Source organism: Pseudochaenichthys georgianus, chromosome 9 (assembly GCF_902827115.2).
Source record: "Pseudochaenichthys georgianus chromosome 9, fPseGeo1.2, whole genome shotgun sequence".
Taxonomy (NCBI): Eukaryota; Metazoa; Chordata; class Actinopteri; order Perciformes; family Channichthyidae; genus Pseudochaenichthys; species Pseudochaenichthys georgianus.
This window is the reverse complement of record NC_047511.1, coordinates 6937821-6958810: the sequence shown is the minus strand read 5'-3', so window position 1 is coordinate 6958810 and position 20990 is coordinate 6937821. Positions and strand designations below refer to the sequence as shown.

Below are 20990 nucleotides of genomic sequence, written 5' to 3'. Positions count from 1 at the left end.
ATGGGGCCAATCTTCAGTGAGATGTGAATGTGCAATCTAACATTTTTCAGTAAGAATAATGGACGAAAGGAATGCAAATACAAATACAATTTATTGAAAATGTGCGTTTGTACCCCCTTAATGTCTGACCAATGGTTGAACAGAATTTCCGAGCACATGACTTGTGTTTAAGTTTATAGTCCGTTTGAGTTTTGCCCGTGTGAACGCAAACCGAACCTTCTGAAAAATGAAACAATGTAACAAACTGTCATCTGGTGCGCACCAGAGAGGCGGACTATTAGGTGTGAACTGAACCCTTAGTCAAATAAAGTGACAGGACTAGGCCTGTGCAGTTGGTACAGCTTTGCCCAGCATGTGCTCCTCCATCAGGCCTGGTCTTCCTCGCTGAGGAAAGACCCTCAGTCCTCTCCACACCAACAGACTGGACGTCCATCACACGGAGGTTTCTCCCTGAAGTCTCTGCAGCTCTCTGGACACCATGCTGTCTCAATCCGTCCACACTGAATATGAGAGGGGGAAAATGAAAATAATAAATGCTTTAGACAATAAGAAACATAAAGTGGACTGTTGAGTTTTTTTAGATTGTCAATACTATTACTGTATAACTAATATCTCAGGTTAAGAGGCACATTCAAATAAAGATTGGTCTTTAAATAAATGTTGTCTTTTGAATTGTTTGTCTAAAGTCAAGGATCTAGAACTGGTACTTAGTTTTAATGATACAGTCTGGTTATTATGCTGTTTGGAGGAGGCCTCACAGGTAAGAGCACTAACTAGCTACCATCACATGTACCTTAGCTTGACTTAAATGTATTAAATGTGTAGTTAAGTGATATCAAAATACAAATAACTAATGTCATGTAAACATATTAATATTTGCTTGATTCCAGTGTTGAATTTAGAACAATTGCATACAAACATTAAGGAGTTTTAAGATTCTAAAGTATTATGCTAAAAACTCAATAACTTAGATTATTATTTATAGTTTTGCTGAATAGTTTCATGTCCGCTTACCTTAGAAACGTAAAATGTGACGGCAGCGTGCAGATGGGGAGCATGTTAGCTTAGCTTGGTAGCTTCAGCTAGCTCTGGAACTTCCAGCTCGGTGGCAGCAGGTCCCGCCTCGGCTCCGCCTCTTTGCCCTTATTTGGAGCAGGCTGGAACAGGCGGTAGTTGAACTCTGACGTCACTGTCGAGCCGTTAGTGGCCGACTCCGCCTACTAAGGGCTTCACGGCAACTCTGCAGAATCCTATGGGTGACGTCACGGACCCTACGTCCATTTATATACAGTCTATGGTGTAAACCAACAGTGCAGCACATCCAGCTAGCCAGTAGCGTCACTAACGTTACATACTTATCCCTATTATTTAAACCAAAATGTACGTTTTATCGCCCCTTGGATTTGCCGTGTGTGTTGTAGTTATTGTAAAGTCAGTTGAAACCCAATACTCACATTTATTAGCGATGCCTCCGCTTGTTGCTGCTTTTAAATCCACTCTGCTGGGGAGAGCGGACCGCCATTTTATTTGAAAATGTGTGGTGCTGTTGCTTTGGTCTGGATCTGTGAGCTAACACTGTTCATTTGAATATAAGAAATGGAAATGTAAAGAGCTCTGAAATAAATGTGGCATTATGAAATACAATTCCCATGAAATAAATAAATGTGTATTTAAATGTATATATATTTATTGCTTCTTGCTATATTTATTTCAAAATGTATTTCATAACCATATATATTTATTTCATAGGCATATTTAGTTATATATGTATTTATTTAATCATTTATGTATTTATTTCATTTTGGCTTAAATGGCATTCCATAGAAGTTGCTCTGCACTCTGTTCCTTTCTCTGTGCTGCTGCTTCTGCTGCTGCTGCTGTACAATAGTCTCCATGCACACACTATTATGTGAAGCTAACGCACCAAAGGACACATGACTGCATGAGTCAGAGAGAAAGATGGAAATACAAGAACACATGTTTTCAGCACACTATTTCAACAAATGTGAGCAATATAAGAACTACACTAATAAAAGTCTTACAAGAAGACTTTGACACATGAATCCTACAAGATGAGTGCACATAATGCAGGACCCACCTTTGCTGATATTGTGTTTTATAGTAGCCAATCAAATCCCCCAAAACAATGTCATGAGGTGGAGGCAGTGCTATACATGGATGCTTTTAATTTCATTTTATGAACAAGCATGGTATATAATAATAATAATACATGGGATTTATATAGTGCTTTTCCTAATGCTCAAAGACGCTTATATAACATGGATAAATATCCCATACAGTAGCACAGCATTTCTAGCTAAAGCTACTTTGTAAGGTCTGTCTTTACAACTACACCAAGCTCAGCAAGAAATTAAATAGATTACATAAAAAAGATCATTTAATGTGTAAAACGGTTTGCAGCACACAATTGGTTAATGAATCTAAATACCTGTAAGTAGGGATGGGTATCGAGAACTGGTCCTAAGTCAGTATCGGTACCTGATTGGACGGTATTGGTATACCGTTAAGCCGCTGGACAAACGGTGCTGCTATCGGCATATGAATTACGCTACTTCCTTAGTTTAAACAATTCTGGTTGGTTGGAAACCCTCATCCCGTGTGACGTATCCGGTTTGAGTACCACTCTGATTGGCCACTGTGAATGCCACTCGTATTCTCTCCTAACAGCGCTCTTATTATTGTGAGACTCCCGGGGGCAGACCATAGGGGCAGACGCAACATCTTGCTAGAAACAGCGTCTCAAGGCTTCTTAACATTTAACAACCTATTAATGATGCATACCCACTTAACGGGAAGAACTCAGCTAACAGACGATATTAACCATTTTACCTACACGGAACAGAAGTCCAACACCAAGTGTCTAAATCAGGGGTTTTCAAAGTGTGGGAAGGTGAGCCTCCCCTCAGAGAACATAAGAACAGCCGCGCCCCCCCTCCCAATTATTATTGCTATTATTATTATTATTGTTGTTGTTGTTGCTATAATGCAGGGGTATTCAATTGCATTTCAAAGAGGTCCAGTAAGAGAAAAAGTCATTAAATGCTCTGTTTTCGCTGTCTACCTTTCTCTTTTTTGAGCACGCCATTTGAAATTGCTCACTGACTGCACCAATATGATTGACTGAGTAGCGTCACCACCTTAAAACATTAAACCTTTTTATCTTTATGTTCTAATTTTTTTTTACATTTTCAACATCCTGGATGAATCCTTATATGCTCCCGGCAACACACTGAATGTCAACTTTGCCTCCTTATTACACTCACCCCTGGGAACGATGAGTCTGCGTCTTTGATGCGCACAGGCGGATGATGCGGAGATCAGAGTCCTGCATCGGGTCGGGTACCCGCGGGTACCTGCGGGTACTTTAGTATTAAAAACTCCTCAGTGTTACGAAGGTATTGAAATACCCAATATTTAGTATTGGGTGTTTCAATACCCTCGTAGCACATTGTTGTCCTGAGGCAACAAACCATTATTTAGCAATAATTTAGTATTGCATAATAAATATATTTAAATAATAATAATTTAGTTTAATGTTTAAAATCCTCAGACCTCTCCCCCGCGGGACCGCGCATAATCATAACCTCTGCGGCGCATCAATCTGCTGCTGTGCGCGCCACATTCTAAATGGCTGAGCTGAAGCTCTCTAGCGGAGAATACAGCATTTTCAATAACACTTCCTCAAGAGCGAAATCCAACGTCTGGGAGGCTTCTGGTTCCTAGATGGAGGAAATAACCAACATCCCACGCTTTTTGAGACAAATATGCAACTGCATATGTTAATAATTGCATGTTTTCACTGCTCATAGGATATGCGGGTTCGGGTTGGTTTGCGGATCTTGTGCCGACGGGTCGGGTCGGTTTGCGGAACTAATTGGCAATATGTGCGGGGGACGGGGCGGGTTCGGTATTGCACGTCGCGGGTACGGGGCGGAAGCGGGTCTTATTAACTTATTTGGACTATTTTGGACGTTGCGTTCATCTCCGGACAGCAGGTATTAATGTGGCAGTGCTTTCAGCATTAGCCATGCTAAGAGGCTGAAGTAGTGATTCAGTCACACTGAAGGGCCCTCAGAGAGGCCCCTATAGACTCAGTGACCATTGGCATACACTGCCCTCTTGTCCCATATGTCACCTCTCCTGGTTAAAAAAACCCCATCTACCACCTTTAACATAGCAACACATTCCTCCCCCTCTCTCTTCATCCACCCACCCATCCTGCCCCACACAATACCCGCTGAGATCTCCTCTTACACCCACTCCATCCCGGCTCCAGCATCGCGGCATGCATATATAGCCTAAATCCCTCTTGATAGTCACTCGTCTCTGCCAGTTACGGCACTGAACTTTGCCTCTCTTTCTCGCTGGATGGCTCTGAGCCTGCAGAAATGTTGGGCCCAGAATAGAAAACAGCTACTTCTGCCTCAACCTCTGAATAAAGTAAATGGACCCGCCTGCGGAGTCTTTCTTTGTTATGCAGCTTTTTCTGTCATTTGTTAGTGAAGCTCTAGTTGCTGATGACCATCGCTCTCTGCAGTTTATCTGGGTCGCTCTTTTTCCATTGAAATCTGTTTAGCAGCCTCATTTGATCTGTGCTGTACTTAGGCAGAGGATACATTATGACAAGTATGTCCTTTAATTCTATGTTTTACCTAACATGCTGTCAATGGAAAAACATTTAATTGGTGGGCTGAGGAACGACCAGAAGTAAACACTTTGCCAGGGGTTATTATGTGCTAACAATAATCGATAATAGGTCTGCTAATAATTAGCACCATTTCTTCTTCTGTTAATTGCATAAGTGACGCTAATTGTATATGTGGGTCCTCACCTCGACGAGAACAATCGCTGTGATTTAGGACATAATCCCTGTGATCACATTACAACCGTGTCTCAAACATGCCCTGCTTTTTATAAACATCATGCTTAGTTGTAGAAGACTTGAAACAAGCAACTGGGACCTTCAACTTCAAAGGGTAATTCTTACTATAATGTTTCAAGTGTTCTACTAGACTTATGTTTAAACCAGTGGAGCCGCCCCCTGCTGAACTGCACGTTGCCACTTGGTTCTTGTTCATCTAAAGAACTGTATGACAAGTAAAAAGTGTAATCAATCCTCCAGCTGGCATTCTTTTTTAAACCTGAAACCTTCAAAACATCACTTTGCTAACCTTTCCTGCCACAGAATCTATTTATATGCATCCCCGCTGGGCTGCTTAGCCAGATGTGGAAACATCCAGAGGACTTTATATGGCTGCTCAGATTCTTCGATAAAGCCAGCAGGTAAACTATCTGTCATTACTTCCTCTTAGAGACTGATCATCTGTCAAAGCAGCTTTCCATCTTCCCTCTCATAACTCTCAAAAACAGAACCATCTAAGCTGTGACACAAAGTGGGGAACTTTTCATGTCCCGTCAAAAAGATGGGACTCTGTGAGAGCTGTGGGATGAGGATCATCCATCAAAACATTGTCAGGACAGAGAGCAGACCCAGTTACCAGAAAAGAGCAGCACTAAAATATCCTTAGGAATAGCACCCACATGTCCTACAAATACATGCATATAGTACTTTTAGATGCTGACATTAAAGCAAGTGGAAATGTAAATATATTTCTCAAACATGACATTCATAGATGAAAAAAGCTGAGGTTAATGAGGCACACATGTTCAATGCAGTTGGGTCAAAGGCACATAGTTACAGTTCATGGGTCATACTTGGTTAAAGCGAACTTAAAGGAAGTCTATGGGTAACCATAACTTAGTTTCAACCATGAATACAAGTATTCACATTTGAGGTCACCCATTATTGACCACAGTTTTTGAGGCTTGTAGTTTGACATGTTGGCCATAACCAAAATGAAAACCATGTGAAAAGGTTCTTAGAACTCTCTAGACGCTGACGTCGGTATGTTAAACCCAACGCCTCATGTTCCCCTTGATGCTGTAGTCTGGTAGCACAAGAGATAAAGGGTAAAGAAAAAACTAATCTGGTTTGATCTTCTGGGTATCAGACAGACCGACATACTAGAATACAGCTGGGGGAATGGAATATAAGTCCTTTTCAGGCAGACGATTCTGATTGTCAACCCGGTTAAGTGTCGGTGAAGGAGCCTGCACAATACCAGAGCCCGGGAACTGGCTCCCCGAAATCAATGCAACCATTATTGATGTTACTTTTTCCACCAAGGTTTTTCCTGCTTTGACTTGTCAAACTGTATTTCTTGAAATTGATCTATTAGCCCACCTCTTGTACCTCCATTTTGAAAACAAAAACTAGGCAATAGGCCTTTTCAATTTATGTTAAATGATGTTTGTGACTTCAGTAGTGAGCGTAACAACAGTCTAGTTATTGTACTGGACCATCTGCTGGGACTGCATTGTTCTCCCTGTTGAGGGGGAGGCTGAGGGCTGAGTGCAGGGATTGCAGTCAGAGCCAGCAGCCTTTTTGCTGAGTCAGATGTAGCATTCAAGGTCAGACACACTGCCATATTTATTCACTCCATTCCATTAGCAATTGATTTCCAGTGCACCAGAACATGTATACAGTACAACATGTAATACTTTTCCCCATCTGAATGATCTAAACTCTCTATAGACCATGTTAAAGGTAAACATTTCTAAAATGTCACTAAGACAAGTTTCTTGACAAGCCGGAGCGGTTATACTGAATGAGTTAAACATGTGGGTAGCACTTTACAATAAGACTACCCTTATAAAGGGTTTACGAATAGTTTGTAATTCATTTAGTAATTAGGTTGTGAACACTTTATAAATCATTAATAAGCTTTTATAAGACATGAGATAAACAGGGCAACTGTGACCGGTTGCTTGCTAAATAGTGAGCCCACATGTATCTGTACTGCTCAGCCTTATATTGGCTACCTAGCTTACTTCATCTTCTTCATCAGCCAGCATCCTTGGTATCTGTTGTTCACCGAGTTGATTCTCCCCCCATCCATCTTGATGTTTCCTGACATCTCTTATGACCATTTATGAATGAGTTACTAACATTTATAACTGCCAAAAGGGAGCCTTGTAAAGTGTAAAACACATTCCCATTTATTAATGACTTACAACCACTTCTGATTGGTAAAAGGCAGTCTTATTGTAAAGTCATATTTATAACTACTGAAAGGGTGCGTTGTTTTTAAGTGTAATACACATGTCCATTTATGAACGAGTTATAACATTTACGCTGACCTAATATAAATTGTTCACAGAAATGCAAAGTACGACGCAACAGAACCAAGCAAAACATTTTATTCACACATGAAGACAATTGGGACTCAAAGTAATGGCTGTTTAGTATGACTGATACACATATTTAAACATAAAAGCTTTTCTCAGACATAAATGAAAGACTTGGTAAGACATAATGGCACTCAGACTAAAAGGCTTTGTGTATATCCTTGAACAAGCGTCCAAGCAGTCCATCAGGGTGAGCAGAGCCAAGATGACCATTCAAGAACCTTGAGGTGTTCCTTCAACTAACTCTCTGTACGGTTTCCTCTCAGTCTACGGACATGTCCTTTGACGGTCGACCTCGCTCTTCCATTATGTTGGGTATGACTGCCTTCTGGGGTTCACACACCACCTGCTGTGGTTTGTGGTGCAGTGGTTTTACCCCATGTTACTCAGCACTCTCCTGTATGCCCTCCACTCATCACTCATAATGCTACTTCCTGACATGCCGTCTAATCAGAGGGACAAGGTGGCATCTTGATCGTTTCTCCACTAGTCTCCGCTTTTGTCTTTAACTCCCATCATTCCGAAGACCTATTTCTTCCTTCTCCAGGTATATCCGAAGCGTCCACGTGCATACTAACAAAAAAAAAATCATAACATCATCTTAGTTTACAACAAAATGCACACAAATTACAGTAAAAAGTATTGCACATCATGTTTCAAAATGCCATACTTGTTTATTAGGTGCATTGTATAACATAGGTTAAGGATAATTATACAGTAATGGTCCATATTGATTTAAAAAAAACAACAACACGTAAACGGAAGAGCGTCTGAGAGGCCTTTTTGCTTTTCACCTTACTAAATGGTCAAATCGTCCTTGGAGCGAGGGGCGGGGCGAAACTCACGGAAGTGATTTCAAAACAAAAGCAATAGTTTGCTAAAATCACACTTTAAATTTAGACCAAGACACACATTGAGCCCAGAGAATGGATGTTATTAAGGGCTGTAAATATAATAAGCCTGTGTCTAAAATGGACAACATGTTAGGAGATTTAAACTATACAGCGGTTCTGCACTGCGGTCACTCCGCCGCCTCTCCAGTTTATTTTTTCAAATCAGCTGCTCTTCATTATTCCTGCTATGTTTGACGAGTGATACAAATATGTTTTACCACAAGTTCTTAAGGAAACTGACACTCTTGGACTCGGTTCTCGTTTGACTTCTACCAGAAATAAAATGAAGTACTTTTGCTGTGTACTTTGTGAGTAATCCTCTATCAGTCCCCTCCTTAGTACATAATGCATGGTTTTCTGCTATCTTTGATGAATGATAAAAATATAATTGTACCATTAGTTCTTAATGAAATTGATACTGTATGACTTAGTATTAGTTAGCCTACTACTTACAATACATTGAAGTACACTACTTTTACTGTGTATTGTTTGAGAAATACAAAGTCCCCTGCTGAGAACAAAATCAAGCCACTTCTGCTGAGTTTGATGAGGGAATTCTTTTTTGTTGCCATTAGTTCTTCGTGAGGTTGATCCTGTTGGACTCAGTACTAGTGAAACTATACCCCCACAAGTACTATGAAGTACTTACTGTGTACTTTTCCAGTACTCCTCTGTCAATGTCCCCTCCTGAGAACAGGAATGCATGTTTCTCTGCTATTTTGAATAAGCGTTAAAAAACCTTTCTTCATGAGACTGATATTGTTAGACAGAGTATTTTAAGAGGATGGTAGACTTGATATCAGCAATACTTCCAGTCAGTACTCCGGCAACAGCATTTTACATCTTGGAAAGTCTTTAGAGTCTGGCCTGGATAGCTGGTCACAACTATCCTTCAGCACACTGACACACTCTGTCACTCTTGTTGGCCTCTTATGATGCTGCTGTCTTTTAAATAGGATTATTTATCTCCTCCTACTTCATTCCTCTCAGATTCTTCCATCAGTCCCAGTCATTGCATGTCAGTCAATAGAGCTTCGAAAAATGTGTCCAATTCAACAAAATGATTTTTTGTGAGTGAAGGCCAGAGCTAAATTATAGATGGTTTGATTGTGTAATTACAAGGTGAGAGAAAATAAATCCACATCCTCCTACTAAACTTATTTTATTTCCTTTTCCATGTTATACTTATACTTACTTGCATTAGAACATGTGCATGTTGGATATCTTCCCCAGCCTCAAGGAAATGCAATAAATGGATTCATAATTTTTTTAATTATAAAAATGTATAAATTAATAATGTTGTGTGCAAACATTTCAAATTTAAATATAAAATGAAAAAAAGTTTACTTTGAAATGATTTCTCACAAATACCTTTCTAAATTATAGTAAATTGTAAACGTTTTTCTGCCTAAAATAGTTGAAATTCAACGTAAACTATATCAAACACCACATGCATGGCAATTAACCCATTTTTGCCCACTATTTAAATGGACTTTGGTTGAAGTTAACAATATTGATATTATATAGCTATATAGCATATCATTGATGCAGTCTTTCTGAACACTTTTAAAATAAAATACTGCAAATGAAGAATATTTGTAATGTTCTGCACAGATAGTGCCTTAACTTGAATTTGAAAACACGTGGCAACTTTATTAATACAGCAGATGAAAAGATTTGTGGAAGGATACATTCTTCATGGGCTTCAATGGCTCTCTAGATAAAGGGCGTTTTATGGTTGCTTGTATTATCCTCAGATAGTGGTTTGTTTAAATAACTAGTGACATTTTAATAAATATTGCAAAAAAGGGCTCCAAAAAAGGCATGTATATATATATATATATATATATATAACCTGGCCGGCTTAGCCAGTGTGTATTTCTTCAAGCACCAAGATTCATAGTTTATAAAGTACAATTCTGGGCCATTGATTGTGTCATTTCTCCAAACACATACAGTAAAAATGCCTGTTTTGAAGCCTTAAAATGGTGCAGGAAAAGGACTTTACATTGGGTTATATTTAAAGACAGGATTATTCAGTTAAGAGAAGAGAACAAAAGGAAAGAAAATTGTTATAATGGGTGATGACATGACATTGACATGACATTAATGACGGACATAATATGAGGTCCTTGGCAGTTAGCACTCAGACTTCAGAGGGGTCATTTTGTCATCATCACCCTTGCAGCATCAGGACAATATCATATGGAGTCAGACACTGGAAGTGTGCTGGCGGCGTTGACTGGGACTGATGGAAGGATGAGGTTGATGGGACTGAAGAATCTGCGAGGAACGAACTAGCGGCAGAGAAATAATTACAGTATATATTAAAAGACAGCAGCATCTGAAGGATATTTAGTGCAAATGCTGTTTACAGCATTCCACTATAGTACTTCAAACCCTAAAGGCCACGCCCCTGATACATCTGCCTATACCACCAGCTGTCACCAGTTGTTCGGCCCACATCTTATTCGGTAACACCAGCACAACAAACACAGTCGAGTTCAAGTTATGTTCCCCGGATGAGCTGAGCAGGCTGAGTCCCTGTAGCTAGTGATGTTACGTATTGCGCCGAGGCTTCGGAGCGTGTGTCGAGTAATCCCCGAAGCTTTTTGTGAAGCCTGTATCGAGGCTTGTATCGTTTTGGGCCAGTGACGTCATCGATGACAAACGAAGCCTCGCTGCCTGTCGATACCACGTGACTGCTTCTTTAGGCTTTTCAATCACAATCATTCAACTGGAATAAATACAATATTGTTAACATGAACATATGATTTAATGTTCGTTGTTTAGAGTTATTCTAAGGCTTTACTCATTGGGAACTCGGTATGAGATAGAGCACACTGTTGAAATGTCCAATCTGCCTGTTTTACACACTTTGACCAACAGGGGGTTTGTGTTCAAATGAAGCCCATGATGAAGCCTCATGAGATGAACCCTTTTGCGAACCAAGTGGCTGGAAAGCTTCAAAGCTTCATAAGGCTTCATCTCGCCATCACTACCTCATCTCACCATCACTACCAGTAGCATTACGGAGCTGCTAGCAGAGAGACAGGAAGCTAACAGCAGCAGTCACTGGACCAACCCGGTATCACGGCAAGATGTGAACATGTGACGATTTACCATGCTGGGAGACGTGAAGATGTCACGATTTCGTCCCTTCAAACGTGACAGTTACATGGTATTGTTAACCCATGTTAACCAGTGGAGAAATAACCGGAAATGCCAAGCAAATGCTCTACCCCGACGGTCGATTGTTATTGTCAATATTAATATAATAATGATTTATTTTTTAACAGTCACACTCGATTACGCCGGTTTTCTTGTTGCCCCAGCTGGTCGACACCTCTTTTAGCAGAAACAAAGGCTCCATTAATGTATTAAATCGATGTTAATCCATGCGTGTAGATGTGGAATTAACGGACGTGATGTTGTGCGATTGAGTTGCCAGGCAACAGCTTCGGTTCATGTTAATTTACAAACTCTTCAACTACAACCGTAGTTATATTTAAAAACATGTTTGAAGGCCTCATGAAATACTTTAATGCAAATAAAATGTAAATGTGAAGGAATGTGTGTATAACAAAATACACCCGTCATAAACTAAACCAGAAACAGACGTAGGCAAGATCCTCAGCTCGATGATTGGATGGTTTAGCTGCAATGCATACTGGGATTTGGGGTTTATGTGATGTGAAATCCGAAAAAAAAATTTAAAAATAAAATAATACTTTATTCCGAGTGTGCTTGCTTTTCTCTTTGGAAGTCATCACATAACGGCATTGTAATACACGGTTCGGCTGCATTAAATATTACATATCTGCCGTAGTTCTCTATTTATAGAGCCCTGCTGAGAAGACTTCTAGACAAACAGGAGAACTGCCGCCAAAACTGAAAACGTGACGTGGATCATAAATATATCAACAATTAAACAACATCTTACATTTCTTTTCACACAATACGTCTCCTTGCCGTATCAACAATAATTCGGCTGACTTTTATATTTGATCCAATTGGTAGATAGGCTGTATTTACACCATAAAGGTGCACAGATGATAGAAAGGGACACCTGGTGGTTGAAGCACGTTATTGAATTTTATTATTTTATCATTAGATATTAATAGGATCCCTATAAAGTATATTCATTACTCGTTATTCTCTACCAATAGTTAATTAAAGACTGTGGTGAAACGTTATTATACATAATTCACCATTGATATTATTGTGTTGCAACCCGGACCCGTTAGTGAGGGTACCGGGGTTTGATGTCATTCCTGCTAGCTTGTCATGCAGAGCAGTTCATGTACTAACCTCTTAGAGATGAATGGATAATAAAGTGTGGAAGTCCATTGTTAATACACCGCCTCCGACTCCCTTTCATCGGCACTACACTGGTGACCCTGACGTTTTCGAGAAAGTTTCCGAAGACTCAATGAACATGGCTGATCGCGATGTTTTTGTAAAGCTGCCGGAGTCTAGGGAGCATGCCGCCGCGGCGTGGTTCGCACACGTGGAGGCACACTTTGCCTGCCGACAAGTCCGTGACAGGGATTTGAAATATTTCCACGTGGTAGCAGCGATGGGAAGCTCTGTATGCTCTGTAAGCTCTGGACATTTTTGTCCCGAATGACTAATGTGTGAGTTTTTTGTTCAATCGGATTTTGTGCAAAAACCAATAATGCAAAAAAAATCAATTTTGTTAGTAATCTTTGACATATCCAAGACTGTGATAAAAAAAAAGAGCCAGTCCCCAGATATGTATTTTATGGAAAATAACAAATTTTCTCTGTTTTAATCATGAAAAGAAACAGCGGTTTCATGTATTCAAAATGGCATTTAAAGGGTTAAAATCCTGAAAATGATTACAGTCTTGGTATTTTCTATTAGGGCGGAAGTTGCTTTAAAGATTGAACCCAAAAAAGTTGTGAAAAAAACCTTTTAATATAATGTTTTTATCTTTAAGTCTTTTGCAGTGGACATTTGTGTCTCGAATGGTCAATAATAGGGGTGTAACGGTTCACAGAAGTCACGGTTCGGTTCATACCTCGGTTTGGGGGTCACGGTTCGGTATGGGTTCGGTACAACAAGGAAAAGCAAAAAAAGTCCCAAATGCATACTTTTTTTTTGCTGTTATTTATTTTTTAACAGTAGTGCAAGTTTTGGTATGAAAATAAGGAACTCTAACATTTGGAATCATTAACTGTATTACACAGTTAAAAACAAACCACAAACAGTAACACACACACTCATGGCCATATTATTTATAATGGCTGATGTCAAACAAAAAGGTTAAATAAGCTGAACAACTAAAAAGAATGTCTTGAACATATTAAAATAAATAATAATGTTTCAATCACAATCAATAAAAGGCAATACAGAACTGTATAACATCTCCTGATGTCAAAATATAAAATAAATACAATGATAAATATAAAACAAAATAACATCTGTACCTTTAGGAGCAATGTCTAACATGTGTAATTAACTTGTGAGTGTGCGAGTCCATTATGCCTAAATAAAGGTACTCAAGCTTTACTCTATTTTCAAGTTGTTCTTCAAAAAGATGAGTTAGTCTACGTTGTCAGAAGTGAGGTCAGATCTGTTGGCGGTAACTATGTCACCTGCCGTCGAGGAAACCCTCTCGCTGGGGACTGAGACTGACTCGGAGGTGATTGAGCATGTTTGACGTGTTACCACCAGCATACCGCACCGCTGTCGAACAACGCCGACACACCGTCCTCGTCCGATCCACAACTCGCACCCCATCATTGTTGTAGTCCACAGGGAACCCGAAATGTTCCCACACAGCTGATTTAAAAGAAGCAGGTGGGTCTTCTAGCTCCTGTGTGTTGTGTGAACTCGCCATAGCTAACTTTTCTTCTTCATGTATTGTGTTGTTTTGTTGTGTTTTGTTCTTGTTCTTCATTTGTTATTTACGGGCGGCTGGCTTTTAGGCGCAATACCGCCCCCTGGATTATATATAGTGTAATACTTCCCTGAGTGACAGACTTTTTTCCCCACTCGTAAAAAAAGGCGTATTCGCCGTGTGACTGCATGTGCCGAACCGTGACGTCCCAACCGGGACGGTACGGGACGAATACCGTTACACCCCTAAAGCGTAGTCGATTTGTTACATAGTGAATTAAAGACCGATTTGAAGAATTGAAATTGAAAATAGCCTTGTTACAACAAATCAGGCCATTCGCACCAACACAACCAAAGTTACTGTATTGCAAAATGAAAAGTGAAAAATGACTCATATGGACAAAAACGTCCACAGTGATACCGGAGGGCTAGGCAAGGAAACATTTGATAGAAGTCAAATGACAACAACAACCTTTACTTCAGGATGTCTTCTGAGGGGTAAGATCTAATCAAAGGGTACATTTAAGAAACTGTCAAGTTAAGTCCTCCATGCTAATCTTTAGCTAAATGATTCAGACTGTTTTACACCTTGGTAAATCACTAGGCGGCTGTGGCTCAGTGGATAGAGTGCTGGACTTCGAATCAGGGGGTAGCAGTCCGAGTTCGAGTCCCACTGCAGTCCCACTGCAGTGAGCATGTCGTTGTGTCCCGACAAAATTTTTTGATTTACCATGTGCTTCTGACCATCACAGCAACATAGTAATGATGGGTGCTTCCTAAATGTATGGTCACATGACAGCAAATGTGCACAGTTCCCTGGATAAAGGGGGTGGGTCAACTTACTCACTGGCTCATCTTACCCCCCTCCCCCCTACCCTAATACTAATACTAAAGCTGCTGTGGTCTTTTAACTCCTGGGAATTACTTGGCTGACGCGCTTAACTGTGTTGATACTATACCGTTTGTTGTTGTTTCAATAATGACTTGGTAGACTTGATATCAGGAACAGAATAATACATTATATGTATTGTATTGCATTGTGAATGTAAAGTCCATTCCTATTCAAACAAACAATCTTTGTGGTACACATGTACTCATGCTGCAAGTCTAGGTCTGCTGTATGTAGCACTTTCACAACCTTACCCTCTTTCTGTGATGCAGGTGCTCAAGGGATGCAAGCAACTGGCCATTACAGTGTGTTCCATGGGTCGGATCCCTGGGGGCTACATCACCAACCATGTGTACAGCTGGGTGGACCCTGAGGGCCGGAGCGTGTCCCCGCCCCCCGACAGCCACGAGGCCAACCAGAGGCCAAGACAGGGCATGGAAGAGAGGATGGTAAGAACAATGTGGGCATGTGTGTGATGCTGGTACGAGAGAGGAAGCATCCGAGACACTTGTATTGGTGTGAGGCATTGTGAGGGAAATCAGCCAGCCCACTTACCAGGTCTTTTATTTTTAAACATCATCCGAGGCGTGTCCCATGTCTCACCTGCACCACCTCTCTAGACCTCGGCCTGGGTTTTAAACGCTTTTAGGGACACTTGGTTGACTTTTTTATTCTCAGACACTCCATCGGGGGTGACCCCGTCGGGGGGGCAGGAGTACAGGTTTGAACCCCGCCACATAGGCTCTGTGCTGCAGCCGCTGCTCTCTTTTATCCCTTTTATTGCACTTTCTTATACATTTTTAACACAGACCAAACGGGGCTTTTATAAACTTTTATTGGTTTTACTACAGGAGTTTTTAAAAAGGTTTTTAAACACAACATATTGACCCGAGAGCCCGTGCACCACGCTTCCCCAAAACCCTAACCAAGTCTTCACCCTAAAATTAAAGATTCCCCTCATGGGGACTTCCCTTATGTCCCCATAAGGGACGCAAGTCCCCACACTTGACTATGTGTAAACAGATTTAGGTCCCCACAAGGATAGGAATGCTAGGTCACACACACACACACACACGCACGCACGCACACACACACACACACACACACACACACACACACACACACACACACACACACACACCTTACACTCGCCCTTACCTTGATATTATGTTGTCACTTTATAACAGGTTAGGTTTAGCATTCCCTGAGCCAGTTTGTGACAGTGTTTTCTGAGCATTCGTCAACTTTCCTAGTCTTTTGTTGACCCTGTCCCACCTTTTTTGGAACGTGTTGCAGGCGTCAAATTCAAAATGAGTGAACATTTTCAAAAAGCAGTTAATCAGTTTGAACATTACATATCTTGTCTTTGTAGTGTACTCATTTCATTTCAAACCTTTAATTATCCAGATTGGTCCCATTGATATCATAGATCAATTGAATATAGGTCAGAAAGGATTTGCAAATCATTGTATTCTGTTTTTATTTACGTTTTTCACAACCTCCCAACCTCATTGGAATTACGGTTTGTACAATTCACACTTTTAATGCAGCAGCAAAATGGGTAAAACTTAAAATGAAGAAAAATCGAAGAATATAATATTTAAACACTCAATTCAATTAAACTGCACTCGTAAGTCAAGGATGCATAATCCGTGCCCTTAGCATTAGTGCGCTAACATTAAGAAGTATAGCAAAATGCAGTGAGTATTGAATAACAAGATAGTGCAATCATAATCAAAATCAGAAAGTTGAGTGGGAAACACAGGACACTTCTCACCAGCAATGATATTCTGTTGTTGGATAAAAGCCATCAGCTTGCATGTTTGGTGAATTGAAGAGTCTGTTATTATTTGGTACAGCAAATGCTAAATGGTTAATGAATGTTTATTTATATAGCGCTTTATCCAGACTCATTTATATAGCGCTTTAACGACCCCTCAACGTGCTTTATGATTACAAGCCATCATTCAAACCTTATTCATACAGGGCAGTTTGCCGCATCTCGAGGAAGCTAACATTCACACACCGTTGGCCGATCCATCAGCAGCAACTCAGGGGTTAGTTATCTTGCCCAAGGACACATCGAAATGTTGACTGCAGGGGCTGGGACTGAACCCAACACCTTCTGATTTAAAGAGGACCGCACGACCCCAATGCCACAGTCGCCCCATGATTACATTTCTAATTAGCCAGCTTGCTAACAATGGTGATTATCCTTTCAGGAGATCGAAGGCAACAGGAACAACACAAGCACAATGATCCAACAATGACTAGGACAGAGAGCTACAATTGGAAAGTGTAGCTTCACAGGAGAGGAGAAGGAGACTGGCAGAGCTGCACTGGATGAGGGAGGAGAATCTCAGCCACACTCAGCTGACTGGACATGCTCTCTGGTGGCTGAATGTCGTGGCGGGACCACCAACAGACACTGGATCATGCAGGGTCAGTCGCATCTGAGCAGGGGGAACAGAACTCTGCCTCAGCCAAGCAGGGGGGAGTGTCGACAAATCGACGACTGGACAAGGGAAAAATAATTACCCGGAACGTAGTTGACAGAAGGGAATCAATCATCAATCAATGTTTATTTATATCGCCCAATATCACAAATGTTACATTTGTCTCAGTGGACTTCACAGTTTGTACAGAATATCAGTATGACAATACGACATACAAGGGAACAGTTCTCATGGCTGGCAAGGATGTGTTGCCATGAAGCCTGAGAGTCTTGCAGGAGCAATCGAAGACCTACTAAGGCCAAGTGAGTTCACAGGAATGCTTCAGGGCCAGAGTCATCTCAGGACAGGAGTGATGCAGACTAGTTGGGGACGGATACAACTAAAAAGACCGGGACACACAATAGAAACTGTCAGGAGAACAGAAAAACGGATTAGCTGGAACTACCGTCAAGGCTCATTCAGAGGAGGTGTGTACGTGCACTGGGAGTAGGAGCGGACTAACAATTCTAATGTAGAGGAGGTGTGTTTATGAAAAAAGGCAACATGGGAACACCAACTGAAAATCATACAAAGCGCTAACAACAGACATGACACAGGGTGAGAATACTTTAAAAAATATAACAGGAAACAGACCAACCCATAAACTACAACCAAGCCACCAATGAAAGACTTCAAATTGGAGACACAGCAACTTCTTTTGAGGCTGAAGGAAAATGTACTATTTGCTTGGCATTTTGTTATATCTGTAATATTACAAACATATTATCATTTAGGATGATATTATTGGTAATGTTCTTCCCGCTGATGTCTGTCAGAAGTCAGTTCAGTACTGTAGTAATATTCTCATTGTGACATTTGGTGTTGTGACATTTATGGAAGACCGAGTCATCCTCCATCAGTCACCCAGCACAGGCCTCGTTCTCTGGCTGCTCCCCAACAAAAGATTCACTCAAGCTGAATCAACGGAAATACATGTTTTACCACGCTTTCTGCATTCATCATCATGTGATTTATCATCACACATTGTAGAACATATTCATGTTTGCCAAAAAAGCACTTAGATACAGACCTGTAATATGAACCAATGAGGTGTTAAGTTGATTGGTTTAATTAATAGAATGTTTGTAGGGACCTTTACTTTTAATTATAACTTAGTTTCTAAAAGTAGAGAGTGAAAGTACTGACTTTCAGTTAAACCATTTTAAACTCAGCAGTGGGGGTTTGAGTTCTTAAAGATAGCTCATATAAATAAGGTTCAGCATTGTTTACAGAGCTCGACCCATGACCTGGATCAGGGAAAACTGAATCAGTCCAACAGAGATTGATTTCAGTGAACACTTTGTGGTATTCCCATCAACACTTATAAACTATATCCTTAAATCTCCGCTCAGGATCAATGTTCCTCTGAATTAGACCTATGTATCGGCTATTAAAGCTTAAGGTGTAACTGATGGTGTCCCATCACGAGGGTAGGATGCATCCACACATCCTACTGCAGCCCCACAGCTTTCCTGATGCATAGAAAGCTCCATGCAGAGGAGCTGCTGCCTGCCAATGCAGCTCTGCAGAGCTCTGCAGATTTTGAATGGGCTCAGTTCATGTGTGATTGATCCAAAAGCTCAGGAGCTGATTTACAACTGATGTATTACATGTTGGTACAGCAGGCTAGCAGGAGGATATTTACGCAAACTGCTTATATTTTCATATAAGCTTATGTATGTGACCTGTAGGAGAGACATGCCACCTGTTGGAATCTTTATGAATTTCTAGAGCAAATAAATGTACACTTGGTAATTGTCCTGTCTCCTCTTCAGTGTAACCTAAATATGGACGATGGTCGCTCTCTGGGCCTAATGATCAGAGGTGGAGCAGAGTATGGACTGGGGATCTACATCACTGGAGTGGACCCTGGATCTGCTGCAGATGCCTGTGCCCTAAAGGTACCCTAACTAAACCCTTCTTGATAGCATTGCTATATTCCAACGTTAAACCTGTCCCTCAAATGAGAATTCATGATCTTTGAGATGCTTGCAAAAAACGTATTTGTACGTTTTAAACACAATACAATGTTTTAAAGTGGCATGTGCTTCCTTGTATATATTCTCATAGAGGGAAATCTGTTTTTCAGTTGCTCTCAGTGTACTTACTCACAGTATACAGGAGGATATACAGCTACAACAAGAACACCAACTTTAACAGGTCTCCTATCATGCAAAATGCACTTTTTGATGTCTTTTATACAGAAATATGTGTACAGAAGATATACCATGCAGTATACAGGAGAGCTGTACAGGGATCAACATGCACATGCGCACATGTTGCGGGATCTCAAATACCACCAAAACTGACCCGTCGTGCAGAAAACTGTATAGACTATATGTCGTTTGTCAGATGTTCCTCCCTGGTTAATCTAATTGGAAAGGAACACCTGAAAACTAAATAAATAAACAAAAAGAGAAAAAGCACCAGAGAGCAAAACATTGGCTGCCATCTTAGTGACAATATTTAATATCAGGCATTCAGGTATTAACAAGATTTGTTCCAAATGTTTGGCATTTTTTTAAATTAGAAATGACTTCTAATTGAAAATGTACTTCATATATGATTATCCATCCCATTCAACATCGCGTCAAAGCTATTCACTGTGTGCACAATTATTAGGCAAGTGAGTATTTAGACTTTTTAGAACTTGAATGCGTATTAGATTTAAGGATATCAGGTGATCGGTATTTGTGTAATGAGGGAGGGAAGGAGATCAACACCCTATATCATGGTGTGCAAAATTATTAGTCAAACATTTTAAAAGTCTTTCAGAGGGATGCAGCACTCTTGAAATTGCTAAGATATTGGGGCATGATCACAGAACCAACAAAGGTTTTGTTGCTAATAGTCAACAGGGTGGCAAGAAATGTGTTGAGAAAATAAGACGCAAATGAACTGCCAAAGATCTGAGAAGAATCAAACGTGAAGCCACCAGGAAGCCATTATCCTCCATTGCTGTCATATTCCAGAACTGTGACCTACCTGGAGGCCCAGAAGTTTCAGGTGTTCAGAGACATGGAAGGCTGAAACCACCACTGAACAAGACACATGAGTTAAAACGTCAAGACTGGGCCAAGAAAGGTTTTCTGGACTGATGAGATGAGGGTGACTCTTGACGGACCAGATGGATGGGCCCGTGGCAGGATCAGTAACGGCCCGTCCACACAGCGGCTTTGGAAAAAGCTTGCCGGTGGGCGTGTCTGAAGCTCGACCAACAACCAATCACATGAATCTCCCGCCCCTGACACACAAGCAGTGGTTTGATTGGCTAGAGCTTGTACTGGCATATGATTTGATTGGCTGACGCTTCCACCGAAAGCTTCAGAAGCTTCATAAGTTGAACATTGCTCAATTTTTGAAGCCTGAAAAGTCAGGAAAGCTCCGCTCTGCTTGGAAAGTGAATGGGCAGAAGCGTCGGAAGAAGCTTCCAACGCCGCTGTGTGGACGGGCCGTAACAAGCAGAGAGCTCCACTTCCACTCAGTGACAGCAAGGTGGAGGTGGGTTCTGGTATGAGCTGGTATTATTAAGGAGGAGCTAGTTGGACCTTTTCAGGTGGAAGATGGACTCAATATCAA

General features: G+C 40.8%; 1 protein-coding gene across 1 annotated transcript in view; it reads left to right on the top strand.

The window, feature by feature from the left end:
• The window catches only part of LOC117452174 (whirlin-like), a 74606-nt gene that overhangs the window by 40789 nt on the left and 12827 nt on the right, over window positions 1-20990 (top strand). The window contains exons 2-3 of the mRNA XM_034090652.1: window positions 15189-15365; window positions 19187-19312. Of these exons, the coding sequence (XP_033946543.1) occupies window positions 15189-15365; window positions 19187-19312 (303 nt within the window). The remainder of the gene's footprint in view (window positions 1-15188; window positions 15366-19186; window positions 19313-20990) is intronic.